Here is a 14,735-nt window from a genome sequence, read left to right as displayed (position 1 = left end):
AAATAGATTGGGACGATTATATCTTATCTAAGCTAAGGATTAGTAGTATACAGTCTTAATCACCACTTTAGGATGCACAAGTGAAGTGATTATAACATATTATTTGCACAGTTTTATTATTATTTATTTTTCCATACCCATTTGGTTATTGCACTTTATTATATATATATTTTTTATATTTTTTATATTTTTTCATATTTTTTATATATAACTGCTCTGGGCAATATTTGCATTTTTGCACATGCACATTTTTTGCACACACACATCACTGTGCAAGGAGGTTTCTTTGCTCACTTGATTTGTCTCATTTTAATATTATATCTAAATACATTATTTCTTCACATTATTAAATTTATTTTTTAGTTATTTATAATTAATTATAGCACTGGGAGTGTTTTAAATATAATTTAAAATTATATCACCATGAGTTAATATTCATTTATTTAGATTTATTTAATGTATTTACACATAAGTATATATTATCCATTTCTAAACACTTTTTGAGGAGCGCGACACATTCAACATTTTATTGTATATTTTCACACAGCATTTTGAGTATGTGGTTTATGTGTTGATGCACCATCAAATTTAAAGGAGAAAATTACTTATAAGCATCTCTGTGCAACCATAGTAGCTCACAAGTACACACCCTTATAAAACTCTGTAGATTCAGATGTAAAAAAACAACTCTGCTTACTCAGATGTAAAGGGGAAGTCTGTGGATTCAGATATAAGGGGAAACTGCAAATTCAGATGTAAAGGGAAAACTCTGGAGATTCAGATGTAAAGGGGAACTCTGCGGATTCAGATGTAAAGGGGAATTCTGTGGATTCAGATGTAAAGGGGAACTCCGCAGATTCAGATGTAAAGGGGGAACTCTGTGGACTCAGATGTAAAGGGGAATGGTGTGGATTTTGATGTAAGGGGGAGCTCTTGTGATTAAATCCATATGATCAAAAAAAAGTTTTTTAATTACAAAATAAATTTATAGTGTATTCTACAAAAACAAAATTGCCATGCTCCTCTAAAGTGCTTGGCTTTGGCTTGAAAAAAAGGTGGCAACCCTGCCTGGTGGGCCAGCAGGAAGGGGGCCCACTGCAGAACATGTGAAAGGGTCCAGCTGGTGGACTGTAATAAAGAGCCCCACAATGGGAGTAAAGGGCCCCCGAGATCAATGGGAAGGGCCCCAGGTCCAGATGTAAGGTTTCTTGCACCAGCACCCTAAAGGTCCTAGTTACTCCTCTTACCAAAGCTTTTTTTTTGAGACTTGGGGGATCAAAAACAAAACAAGTTTAATACTTCTGATCTAATGAATATTGACAGTAGCATAGAGATTAAATAAATCTCACACTGAAGTAAAAATTCAGGTGTGTTAATACTGGTATGTTATCAGGGGCGGACTGACAACTCATGGGGCCCCCGGGCAATAGGGGATCATGGAGCCCCTGTGTCTTTGCCCAAACTAAAAAAAGGCTATGAAAAAGGTACCAGGGGCAGCTCATGGGGCCCCCTACTGATCCCGGGCCCTCGGGCAGTGCCCGAGTTTCCAAATGGTCAGTCCGCCCCTGTATGTTATCCGATCCTTTAAATGGTATCTGCTAGTGTAAAAAGAATTTATTATTATTACTACATTCTAGGTAACAATTATACTTATTTTTATTGATGGTCATTATGTTTCTTGACTGTAAATATATTAGTAGCAATGTGTTGAGTGGGAGAAGGATGTGTTCAGGATCTGCCCCCTCCCTTATCAAGTGCCAAAGAAATATTTAACTGGGCAATTAGCCATCATTTAGTTATCTGATAAAACAAACAGGAAAGATGAGTAAACACTGAGTAAACACTGTGTTCCCCAAGGAAAGAGTGGAGCAGGCACATAACAGGTACATAACTAAGAAGCCATTGCATTAGACTGCAGCATACGTACACAGAATAGCAAAGTTTTAATATTGGGCCAGAACTGAAAATAACATACCAAAATGTATACAGGGGACAAAAAGCCTACCTGCCAAAGTTTCTGCTTCTCAACTAGGTACAGTATATCCACGTAGTGCTTACAATTACCTTGTCTGCATAATAATTTGGTGCATTTGATCTGCATGTACAGGCTAGTAATTCTCATAGTCTCAATGCAGAATCTTTGGTATATCTCAAACACAGAGATGGAAATTACAGCACATATAATCACCTGATAAGAGGATGCAGTTCCATCCAGAAGCACACATGAAAGCATAATGAATGTGGCAAAAAGGCCTGAAAAAGATTCAGTTTAGCACAATTGTTCTCTTGATGGGTTTTGGTTATTATTTGGGGTAGTTTTTTAAAGCCAAAGTTCAGGTTTCTGCCCTTCCCCATTTTTTTTCATGTCTTCAGTCTGGTCACATGACATCACAGGTCTTCCTTCTTCTCTTCTTCCTCTAGTGGTGGGAGACATAATGTCCTGGTGATCCCAGGGTGTCTTGAGGGTGCAAAAAAAACATAGAGGACACCTAAAGAGGATCTACAGTAGCTCCCCCCAAAAAATTAAAAGTCAGCAGCTACAAATACTGTAGTTGCTGACTTTTAATGTAAGGACACTTACCTGTCCAGGGATCCAACACTGTCCTCACCTGGCTAGTTTCTTAATCGATCTTCCGGTCCCCAGCGCTGGCATCTTTACTATGGGAAGTCAGCTGTGGGCCCTAGTGGCTTCACCCTGCTTCCTACTGTGCATGTGCAAGCCTCGCTGAGCTTTATGAATGGTCCCGCAGCTTTCTGGGCTCTGAGAAGAGACAAGTTCTCAAAACACATCAAAGAGTTGGAGGTCTATGAATCCCATTATGGATATTATCCAGTGAGACTGGACCTTGCTGTACTTTATATGATGTGCCCTTGCCACTGTTATCCTTTGTGAGTATATTAGCACTTATTTTATACAATAAATATTTTTTTAAAGGTAATGCACTAGGCCTGTGCGCCCTCTGTTTGTTTCTCTACAAATGCAGGATAGCATGCTTTTTCCTTATTTTCCTGCATTTTGATACCTAGCCTCATATCCTGTTTGTTTCTGTGGGATGAAAACTTAATAAATATTCCTGCCTATTACCCTTCTCAAAACCTGTGAAACAATAAAACCAATGTGATTAACAGCATAGACATGTAAAGGGGGACTAGAGAGGGCTCAAGAAGTTAGACAGAGGGAATTACACAAAGTAGTGAGGTGAAGAGACCCCAGTTCTTATTATTAATTAAAAAAAAATATGTAATAATAGTAAATGTCTATGGGTATTCAGTAGTTTTTACATCGACAGGCACATTATGTGCTTGATTTGCTAAAGGCAAATGGGTTGTTCAGTTTACAAGGGAATTTGCACTTAGCTTTGTAAATGAGGTAAAGCTCTGCTGACTTCCATCATGTGCAACCAAAAAAAATGTATTTATTTTCCTGGCACAGGAGCGGATATTCTTTGCAAAGTAGATTTTCACCACATTCAATAAACTAAGTACAAATTCCTTGAAACAACATATTTGTCTTTAGTAAATAAACTTTTGGAGTCTCAGTTATGTAGTTACATACTTAGTAAAACCTCATCTAGAATATTCAGTTCAGAAAAAAGGATATTGGGTTACTGGAGAGAGTGCAGAGGACAACCAGACTAACAAGATGCAGCTATGGGGAAATATTAGAAGAACTGTGTTTATTTTCTCTGGAGAAGAGGAGATTAAGGGGGGATATGATCAACATGTATAAATACATCAGTGGTTCATATAGTGAACTTGGTTTAGAGATATTCACTTTATGGCCATCACAGAGGACAATGGGGCACTTTTTACATCTGGAGGAAAAGAGATTTCATCTCCAAACAATTAAAGGCTTATTTACAGTAAGAGCTGTGAAAATGTGGAATAGACTTCCTCAAGAGCTGGTTCTGATTGTTTTAAAAAAGGCCTGGATTCTTTCCTAGATACACATAATATAACTGGATACTAATATTTATAGTTAAAGTTAATCCAGGCCATATCTTAATTCCTCTTGGGGGATCAGGAAGGAATCTTTTTCTCTGCTGATGCAAACTAGATCAAGCTTCATTGGGGTTTTTATCTTTCTCTGGATCAATTGTGGGTATCAGATTGTATATTTATACAAGTGTATATATCCAGTATATATTTTTTTCCTTCTATTGGTTGAACTGGATGGACTTTTTTCAACCAGAATGCTATGTGACTATGTAACTAAATCAACTCCTATGAATCATTTGTACATACATGAGTATGTATGGTGCATTAGCACAATGTAGTCCAACTAAAGCTCCACTTCCTCATCTACAGCTTAGATTGGATCTAACCCATGGATGTGTTAAGACTGAGATCTCCATAGTTTATGAAGATTTTCCTAGCTCACAGTACATTTGCAGTGATGTATAAAATGGCACCAGTTGAAGTCTGTGATTATACCTTAAGCAATGTCAATTGGCAGGAGAATTTTAAATATTGCTATTTAAACAGAGGATTGCTCCGCTCACTCCCTATACTCCTGCCAATGCTTAAATAAGGTTCATTGTCATTACTATTTGCTACTACCAATTGCAATACAACTCTATTAAAGCAAGGGGCATGCAGAGAAAACTAGAAAGAAACTCTAGGGGTATGGGTAACGTGTTGTTTTCCTGTACATATACATACATCTTTTGAAGTCTGGATCCTTTGATACAATAACTGAAATATAGGTCAGTGGTAATCTTGTTGCCATAGGTAATTCCTTGTTGATCAGAAATGTATTTCCAAGTAAAGCAGAGCCGCTGGGCAGAACACTGAAAAAATAACTTGGAAAATGTAACCACATTTTAACAAATTTAGCTTCAGAGAGTATGATATCAGGATGGTAATGGAAAGCTACACACTTTTAATATGCAACATTTAAAACAACAATGAGACTATTGATAAAAATGACATGAACTGGGCCACATGCTCTCTTCAGAAATCACCCCCCTGTGGTATGACCATCAGCTGACTGACTCTCAGTCAACTATCTCATGCTAATTATGGAAGAAGACAATCCAAATCCCTCTTAGTATAGTTAAACAGGCTCAGAAAATATTTGAGAAAAGCATATGTTTTGCTAACACTTAACCTTTTTCATTTTCAATACAACTGCCATTGCCCTCAACCCTCCTTCTATAGCATCTGACAATTATGTGTACTTTTAAGAAATAAAAACCTCTTAGCAAGACTTTATCAGTCGACAGTGTGTCTGTGTATTTCCTGTAGCTTTCTTTAACAGTAATTTTATCATTCCACATCTCCAGAAAAGATCATGTGGGTATTGTACAAACAATATAAGTCATGTTTTTCAACTTTTTTTTCTTTTTTTTTTTTACTATGTTTTCCACCATTCACCACCTTATCCTTCACTAGCAAACAAAGCTGTTCAGTCATACTTCTACATTTGGTTTTATCACAGGGCTCCTGTTTCTGTCTTTGCCTGTTACATTGAGAATTACCATGGGAAGAAAGCTGGACCTGTCCAAACTGAGTGATGAGGAGGCTAAACATGTATGGGAGGTTGTCCAGAGAGATATCAGTCTACGTAAGAAAGAGGAAGAGCGGCTTGAGTGAGTAGACCATGAATCTATTAATATACATACAACTGGAAGGGTGTTTTGCCCTCACCAATACCAATCAGATTACATTTGTAGCAAATTTAGGATCAAGGGCAGGCAATACTAAATCTAAGTAGACATTTTTTGTTCCAGTGTAGGTTATTAAAAGAGATTGTGGACTTTTGTTTTCCCCATTTATACTTATCTAGGTGCTGCATCTCTCCTCCACCTAATCTAAGTGTGAGATTGATCACTGAGTTCTCACAGATGATCTAAGCATAGAATCACCATTGTCTGCTCTGCCCCCCCCCCCCCCCCAGTGCTCTCTGTAGAGGCTGTAGAAGGGGAGGGAACAGCTGGCTTGGGCTCTCATCTGCTCGCTGAGAGGCTGAGCCAGGTGCAGCTCCAGAATCTGCAGTGGATCCTGACTTTGAAGTTGGGATCTTTCCCCTGCCTGGACCAGCTAAGTGACATCAACCGATAGCAGGCTTCAGCCTGCTGACAGCTGAAAACAGGTCATAGGAGTGCAGAACGAACTGCACTCCTGTGATCCTCATGAGAAGTACAGCCAAAAGAGCCAAAAGTGGTCTATGTATAAAATTTGCTATGTGAATGTCTCCGCATTCATCAAAAAGTCACAAATAATACCTATAATGATTGGAATATTTGCGAAATGTGAGTTTCCAAAATGTTGCTCTTCTCAGGGCTAATGTAAGGTAAGGAAGAAAGAGGCGGCGCCCTCTAAGTGCAGTATGAAAGCTTTTAATGGATAAAGTGTAGTAATACTGGCCACTCACAAAGTATAAGTAGGTTTGCACTTGTAAATTAATAACTTAAACTTCTATGATCTCTACATAGATGACATCATCATTATCTGGGATGGGCCCTCCACACAAGTCATACCTTTTGTCCAACATTGCAACAACAACCATATGGGACTATCCTTCACCTCAGTTTGCGATTGTGACTAATTGTCATTTTTAGACCTTGAACTTTGCCATGACACTAATACAATTTTTTCTCAAAATTACACTAAACCCACACAGGCAAATCCTACCTACATTATAAAAGCTGCCATCACCCCCCATGGATAAACAATATCCCTAAAAGCCAATTTTGTCATCTCAAACATAACTGCACAAGAGAACATGAACCCACTACCCAGAACACTGCACCCAGCCCAGAAATCCTAAGATTTACCACACAATTCCATAGCCAAATTTCACAAAATGGAATGCATACTCCAAAAACATTGGTAAACATTACAAGAGGACCCACACCTCACATCTCTCACACAACCAAACCCAAAGTAACCTACAGACTAGCCAGAAACATCAAAACCAACATAGCTCTCAGCAAAATCAAAGGACTGCCCACCACAATCTCCGCCCCCCTTACTTTCTTAGACATCAAGGGCATGTTCCAATGTCGCAAATGTCTAGATGTCTCACCTGTAAACATGTTACTCATGGTCAAAAAGAATTCCACGCAAAAGGGAAGAATTATCTTATAACAGACTTTTTCAACTGCTCCAGCCAATTTGTAGTGTACTGTCTCACTTGCCCATGCGGCCTACTCTATGTCGAACGTACCATCCGTACCCGCCATAAAAGATACGGTTAACACAGGAAACTAGTAGAAGATGGTTCAGATTCACATAGTGTGCCCCGACATTTTTTAGAGAACCACTCCAAATCCTCTGTAGACCTGAAAGTATGGGTCATTGAATCCATACATTCCAACTTCCCCACGGCAGAACACTTCAAGCACCTGTGTGAAAGGGAGACCTACTGGATTTACTCCCTGGGAACACTAACCCCTGGAGGGCTGAATGAAGAGCTGGAGATCAGTACCATTCTTTAACAAAACATACACCATAACGCCTGATACCCTTTGGTAAGGTTCATCAAGCCTTCACAGTGCCCGTAATGCAATTCTGTTTACATCTACCACCAAATCCTCATAATCATCTTGAACATACTTATCATCAGTCTCATGTATATGGGTCATACACATGTATCGTAACCGCCTATTATATTTTCCTTTATGTCTAGAGATCTGCACACATGCGCTCATTTTCCACATCTATGTAGGCAAGCATGTATATTTCAATATATTCCTATAATTGCATCCATATCCAAACCTCACAAACGGTACATATGTGCATCTATGTTTACCATTCAGCTATTTCTAACTCACGTATCTCCACATTTCCAATGGCAACATGTATACACTCCGTTATTCATCTTTTAATTATATATCATCGTGTTACATCCATTCATTTATCCTTAATTCAGTTATCAATCTGAACCAGCATGCAGAACAATTTTCATTATTATCCTGAATTTATCCCTCTATTTTAATTGTTATTATTTTCCTGAATTTATCCTTATTTTTCAATTGTATATTATCATGTTCCATCCATTCATTTATCCTCGATTCGGTTATTAATCAGAACCAGCATGCTGAACAATTTTTACTATCATCCTGAATTTATCCTCATCTGCATTTTTATTCTTTATTTTGTTTTTGCTGCTTAATAATAGTTTTGACATATTATTCCAATGCTCTGCTCATATTACTTTTCAGTATTCAATTACCTGTTGTTTTATATATATTTTCAATATTTCTTGCACTCCGTATAACGCTATGAACCCTTATTGTAGTTTTCATATGTATTAGATCTCACACATGGACATAGTGCTAAAGGTAATTTCCGTGTATTAACATTTGTGATATACACCTTTTGTCTTACTTAGTTTTATTACATTTTATCACGTTTTTAATTCCTTATTTATCCACTCCTGCACTTAATGATAGCTCTCTTGCTGTGGGTCGTTTACTCCTCAAGCTGTGTCTGCCTGTAGGAGGAGTTCCCTTACACCTCCCCTCACTGAGAGTACAGTACAAATGCCCCACATCAAGATGGCATCCTTACGGCCTTATGAGGGAGCACGCATGCTCCGAACGTGCGCCAACCCCTGCCATCACGTGACCGGAAGTGATGTCTCAAGTGAGGGAATCCCAGAACTAGGAGGACGTGCTGGAAGCCACCAGCACCACCGCCAGATGCTGGTGATCACCATCCATCCAGAGACTTCACACTCCTTCACTACAGCGGATGCTTATTAATTTACAAGCACAAACCTACTTATGCTTTATGAGTGGCCTGTATTACTACACTCTTTATCCATTGAAAGCTTTGATACTGCACTTAGAGGGCGCCGCCTCTTTCTTCCTGATCTTCCACAGGGCCTCTCTAGCTCGTTATTGGCTGGCTGCCTCAACTCCATGGTGCATCAGAATTACCTATAGGACTCTTTCTAAGGACATTTTATTTGTATATGTATTACAGTATATTGTTTATGATTTATTTTCTGTAATTCCATCACCATTGATTATATGCTTATGCATACTATTGTATGCCAGATCTACCTCCTTACTCCGTCTCAGAGTGCGCAAAATATCCTACTTGCCTTTTTTTCAGGGCTAATGTAACATTCCCTAACTTTCAATCCTAAGTGAAAATAGCTTTGAGAACATTCCACCAGAAAAGTTAAAGAATATTTGACCAACAGGGAAGATATCTTAACACTATAGGCTAAGTACAGTATATTCGACCAAACGAGGAAATAAGGAGCAAGACCTCAGCACTGTGTACAAAATATTTGGAGATTCCTGTGCTCTCTAGGGATGAACTTCAGCTTTGTCGTGAAGCTAGGTGAATGGCAAAACTAATAGGTATTCGGCTGAGTGAACCTCCAGCTGCAGCAGAAAGAGAAACAATTAGCAGCAGTATCAGTAGTAGTAATACTAAATGCTAAATGTTAGGCTATTTTCTCTATTGGTTGAATGTTCTCTAAAGCAGAACTTAACTGTATCTAGCTACCACAAACTGAAAATGCTGTTTAATTAATTTTTAATATTCAAAGCAAACTCACCCATACATTCATGTCTCCGTGCTTTATTTTGTCAAGAAATTATCTTGAAAAACATCCCCTAGCATTTCTTGCCGCAGTCACCTTCATGTAGCATTTACTTCCTGGAATCCATCTGCCCTTAGCTCAGGCATTCAGACAGAAGGGTGTGCTTAGAAAGTCCCTCCTCCCCTCTTTCAGATGAAGTAAAAAAATGCCCATGAAGAATCATTGGTATTATATGGTAACATTTTGGTCTAGGTCAACCAGGAAGCAACTGAAGAAATGTACAAAAAACTAAGTAAATATAACATACCTTCATATCTATTTATTAATGCTAGCAGCATAAGGATGAAAACAGCTTAACTTTTCTGGTGCAATGTAATTAAAGTTGTTTTCCCTTATGATTGAATATTATGGAATTTTACATATTACGGACTTTACAAGTATTATTTTTAACCTTTGCAAGAATGCTGACACATTAACAAAGCAAATTTTTTATACATGAACCCCTAAGGCAGGCCATACATGGGTTGAATTCTGAACAAATTTTCTTTAGAAATTCAGAAATTTTGTGTGTTTTGTAATCCAGTGGTGCCACCAGTAATTTAGAAATTTGACCAAACAAGCCTTCAATTTCATCTCATGTTGCTACAGAAAAGAATTTTCATGGCTGGAAATCTTCTTTTCTTTCCAGGTAATATATTCATACAACCTATTTATTTGTCCTGGGACATTAAATGAGGCACAACACATATGACCAACAAATAACTAGTTTCCAACATTAATTTTTAATAAATGAATAAACTCATTGCATACAAAAGAGGATAACAAGCTGATTTGTAATAAATCCATATTAATACATTTCATACACAATTGGATATACTATTGACCGTATACAATTCAGATGTCAATACATAATCACATTAAAATTGCACTAAAAATTTTGAAGCGTTTCATGACTCTTTGTTCACTTCTTCAGGAGTAGTTGCATGTATAATATTAATCAGCTAAAAATACATATGACAGTATTTTCAAATGGTGATCGCCAGAGGAGTCTCAACCGGGAGCTGTGGAAGTGTAACTCTGCGAGAACCCAAGGGGACAAAAAAGGATACTGAGGACACTCATGAGGATACTGAGAAGTAACACTATGATGGACAGCTCTTGATTCATGTAATTACTTTGGATACCATCATGATTGCCCTCCCGCTTTGAGTCTGTGATAGACTAGCTAAGTACACCTGTTTAATCATTAAAAAAAAGTTTATTGGAGAAAAAACACCAAGTATTACATCGCAGCAGTTATACAGATTACAATAAAGGCACTTTTTACCAGCTAAGGACAATTTTGTAGATATAAACAGTAACACAATGTCACATAAGCAAAGACATAACGTAGTCCTAATTGGAATACAAAATACTCCAATAAATGGAGAATCAGTATAATCCTTCAATAGTGCAAGCAAGAAAAAACTTAAGCACGGAAGAAAAAGAAAAAAAAAGGGGGGGGGGGAATATACCATACAAAGTATGGAAAAATAGAACATCCTCAAGTAGAGCACCTGTTTACAGAGGCATAGCTAGGATATTTTGCACCCGGGGACAGACTATAAAATTGGCGCCCCAGCCCCCCTCCCTGTTTAATCACATCAGTGACACTAATGATGGGGCACTATTCCTCCCAATGACACTTATATTGCTGACCCCTGCTCCAGCCTAGGCTCCTTCCCTCTCCCATCCACAGCCAGCATACCTGGTTGCAGCAGCACCATCTGCACAGCATACTTACCGGTCAGCTGTCTTCTTCACTTGCTCTGGCCACTCCCTCACTCGATATTTGCGCTGCCGCTCAGCTCCTCCTCTCTAAGCTCTGCTTCCTCGCAGGTGATTGGACGACTGTGTGCCTTTCCTGAGCTACAGTTCTGGTGCCCAATTACGGGTGAGGAGGCGGAGCTTGCAGAGGGAGGTACAAGCTGCCATAGGCTGTCCAGTGATCCTGAGGGTGTGGCCAGATGACAGGGGCGGCATGTCATCCCACCCACACATCGCGTCCAGGGAAAATAAGACACTGGACCTGCGGACCTCTCTACCCCTCCTCCAGCAGCGCCTCCTGGACTGGATCGTCATGGGACTGGGACACAGAGCCAAGTAAGACACAGCAGCCCGCTGCCAACCCCTGTACTAAGTTTCCCTTCCGTTGGAAGGGGGGGTGGTGGCACCGCGCCACCCCCCTAAAAAGTGCCGCCCAAGGCAAACGCCTTGTTTGCCTCGTGGCAAATACGCCCCTGGTTGTAAGCCTCATTTTGGCACCCCTGTACCTTGGAGCGCAGGTACATATGTACCCCCCTGCCCCCCCTAGCTACGCCTCTGCCTGTTTACATGTGTTCATGGGCACTCACCTGCATGCCTGTCACATTAGGTTGTGCAGCTGTGTCCATTCAGCCGCTGAGTTGAATGGGTTGTCTGCATGCAGCACCTGTCAGCTAGGGACACCTAAGAAAGCAGCCCTTACACAGTGCACAGGCATCAGCCACTATGTAAACAAGACTTAGGAGAGTGTTGGCTGAGAGAAAAGCTGTGAAGAAGTATTGTCCTATACAGTGAAAAAAAGAGGTGGTAGGGGGAATATTGGGTTCAAGAAAAGGAAAAATTTAAGGAGAACGTAAGGAAAGGCATCTAGCAAGAGAACAAAGACAAGTGGGTATTGTACTGGTTCTGTCAGATATGGGGAAAAATGGCACTATGGTTAATTTAGATGCATATCTTTATATTTGGCGGAGAGCCCATGAAGATTATACAAGACCCCCATGTTGCTCTGAATTTTCCATCTGTACCTTGAATGGTGGTTGTTAGGTCCTCCATCAGCTAGATCTCATGAACTTTAAGAGCCAGGATGAAGCAGGTAGAAAGATAGTGTTTTTCTAGAATACCAGGGTGTGGGTCCGAGCAGTGTTTATTAAATGTATAGTGATTGATCATTTGAATCCAGACTTGGAGATGCCATTTGAATTTAATTATAAGTAACTAGATGACAAACTGGTTCAGAGCCCATGACTGTTGTTTACAGATAGTAGCTCAGATAGGATGTAACTTAGAGCAGGACCAGAGAATATGAGTATAGATGCCAATGTCAGAATTACATCTCCAGCACAGCGGTGATACCTAGGGATGGTTTTTAAGGAGCATAACAGGGACTTTGTACCACCTTGAATGGATTTTGCAACCATTCTCTTGTTATTTGCTAACTAGGGAAGATTTGTGTGTCAAAAATAAAATTGTATTCGTTGGTCTGGGGAAAAGTGCATTTGTAGTTCCTGTCTCCATTTCTTGAAGAGTTTCTTGAGCACAGTGAGGATTCTTTAAAGTGGAGATGGAGGTTCTGAAATATCTTACCTGCATTGCGTTTCATTGTCTAATGGAGTTCCAGGAGTGTTTGGATTTCCCAAAAAGTTGCCCAACGACCAGAGGAGTCAAACTTCCTTGTTAAAAATGTGTTTGTCTTAAGAAGCTCCTATAATCCCTTCTTTGAGACCTGAGGGTAAATCTGGATCTCCTATAATTGAGGTGAAAAGAGAGGGGTGTGGCAAAATGGCAGGTAGATGTATTGTGGCATCCCCATGGTAGGGTAGCATGTAACTTAGCTGGGTAAATTAGTTTTGAACCATGATATTCCCTTTAGGGGAATTCATGTCTCATCATGTTCCATTTGTACCTAAGCTTTAAACTTTCAATGTAAGCACCAGACTACCATGTGGGAATGATGAACAAATTTTTGGCATAATGATATATTTAGGATTCCAAGTCCTCCTCTGGGATTTTGGAGCATGGATGTGTAAAATTTGATTCTAGAGACATTATTGTTCTTATTTGAATGATGAGAAAATATTTTTTTCATGAGGAGAAAGCAGAAGAAATTCTATTTAGGAATTTTCTGTAAGAGGAATAGTAGCTGTGGTAGAATAGTCATTGTGAGAGTATTACAATGACCAAACCATCATAGATTCAGAGGTTTCCAGTGCTCAAATTCTTTCTTGATCTTGCTCAGTAGGGGAACAAAGTTGGCATGGTAGACTTCTTTATGGTCTGGAATGGATGTGAACACCGAGGTATCCAAGTTGGATGGAAGCCCATTTAAAGGAAAAGTCACATTTGAGGTTTAGGACCTGATCACACCTAAGTGTCATATTAAGCACTTCAGATTTTTGAAAAAATGTATCTTAAAGTTAAAAAGTTTACCACACCACTAGAACTCTGTTAGGAGATTGGAAAGCAAGGATTGAAGGTGCGTGATTATATGTTAAGGTCACATGCATAGGCAGCCACTTTATGATGTCCTGTCACATACAGTAGAAATGGTTCTAGTGTTAGAACTAAGTTTGTTTACTTTTACTGCAGCAGTTGAAGTAAAAAAACACACAGTGGACCATTTAAGCATGTGTTTTGGAGAACCAATTTGACCAGGATTTGTGTCAGAAATTACTACTCTGGTGAGGCCTTCTCACCGTTGGTTGACAATAGGAGCATTGCAGAGGCCATCAATCGGGTGAAATGAACAGTATTAATAACCCTGATAGTATTGTACCAAGCTTCGCAGGCAGATATAAAGCCTACTTGATCAAATATAATGACCTATGCTAAACTAGGCATGAGCCAGTGGCAATTATTTTAACAAACAGTTTGAGTGCAACATATAATAGAGCTATCGGGCAGTTAGTGCTACATTGGGAGGGGTCTTTATCGGGCTTAAGTAGGACTGAGATGTGGGCTCGTAGCATGTCAATATGGGAATGGTGGTCAGGAGAGATATCATTAAAGGACGTGTGGAGCACATAGGTTGCTTCTACATTTGGAGGGGTTTAGGTAGGACTCAATTGTGTCCTATATTGACATGGACTCATACCATATCAATATAGGAAAGGTGGTCAGAAGAGATAGCATTGAAGACCTTTAGGAAATGTGGAATAAGGAGGTCCTCAAATACGTCATAATGGGCAAATAAAAGCCAGAGAGGACTGGAGCTTTCCTGTGCATAGAGGTTTTGATCACTAAGTGAAATTCTTTTGCTGTAACAGTGGACCCTATTAGTTTAACATTGAAAATAGTTGGAAATCCCACACTAGCCAGATAGGCATTATATTTGATATGCCAGGAGAAGGTTTGGCTTCTGTTGATGATTTGAGATAATACAGTATTTCCTTTTATAGAAGTGTTTGAAGGCGGTTGCCATGTCTAGGGA

The 14,735-nt window shown here is 39.3% G+C and overlaps 1 protein-coding gene across 5 annotated transcripts in view; it reads left to right on the top strand.

The window, feature by feature from the left end:
* Nucleotides 1–14,735, top strand: part of MLPH (melanophilin) — a 100,048-nt gene that overhangs the window by 11,400 nt on the left and 73,913 nt on the right. For all 5 annotated transcript variants that reach the window (XM_089672427.1, XM_089672428.1, XM_089672425.1 and 2 more), the window contains exon 2: nucleotides 5,441–5,591. In XM_089672427.1, coding sequence (XP_089528553.1) covers nucleotides 5,482–5,591 — 110 coding nt within the window. In that variant the 5' untranslated portion in view covers nucleotides 5,441–5,481. The remainder of the gene's footprint in view (nucleotides 1–5,440; nucleotides 5,592–14,735) is intronic.

This window comes from Staurois parvus, unplaced genomic scaffold (genome assembly GCF_062004578.1).
Source record: "Staurois parvus isolate SC_StPar_1 unplaced genomic scaffold, SC_StPar_1.0 ptg000011l, whole genome shotgun sequence".
In the NCBI taxonomy this organism is placed as follows: domain Eukaryota; kingdom Metazoa; phylum Chordata; class Amphibia; order Anura; family Ranidae; genus Staurois; species Staurois parvus.
This window is presented reverse-complemented; position numbering and strand designations above follow the sequence as displayed.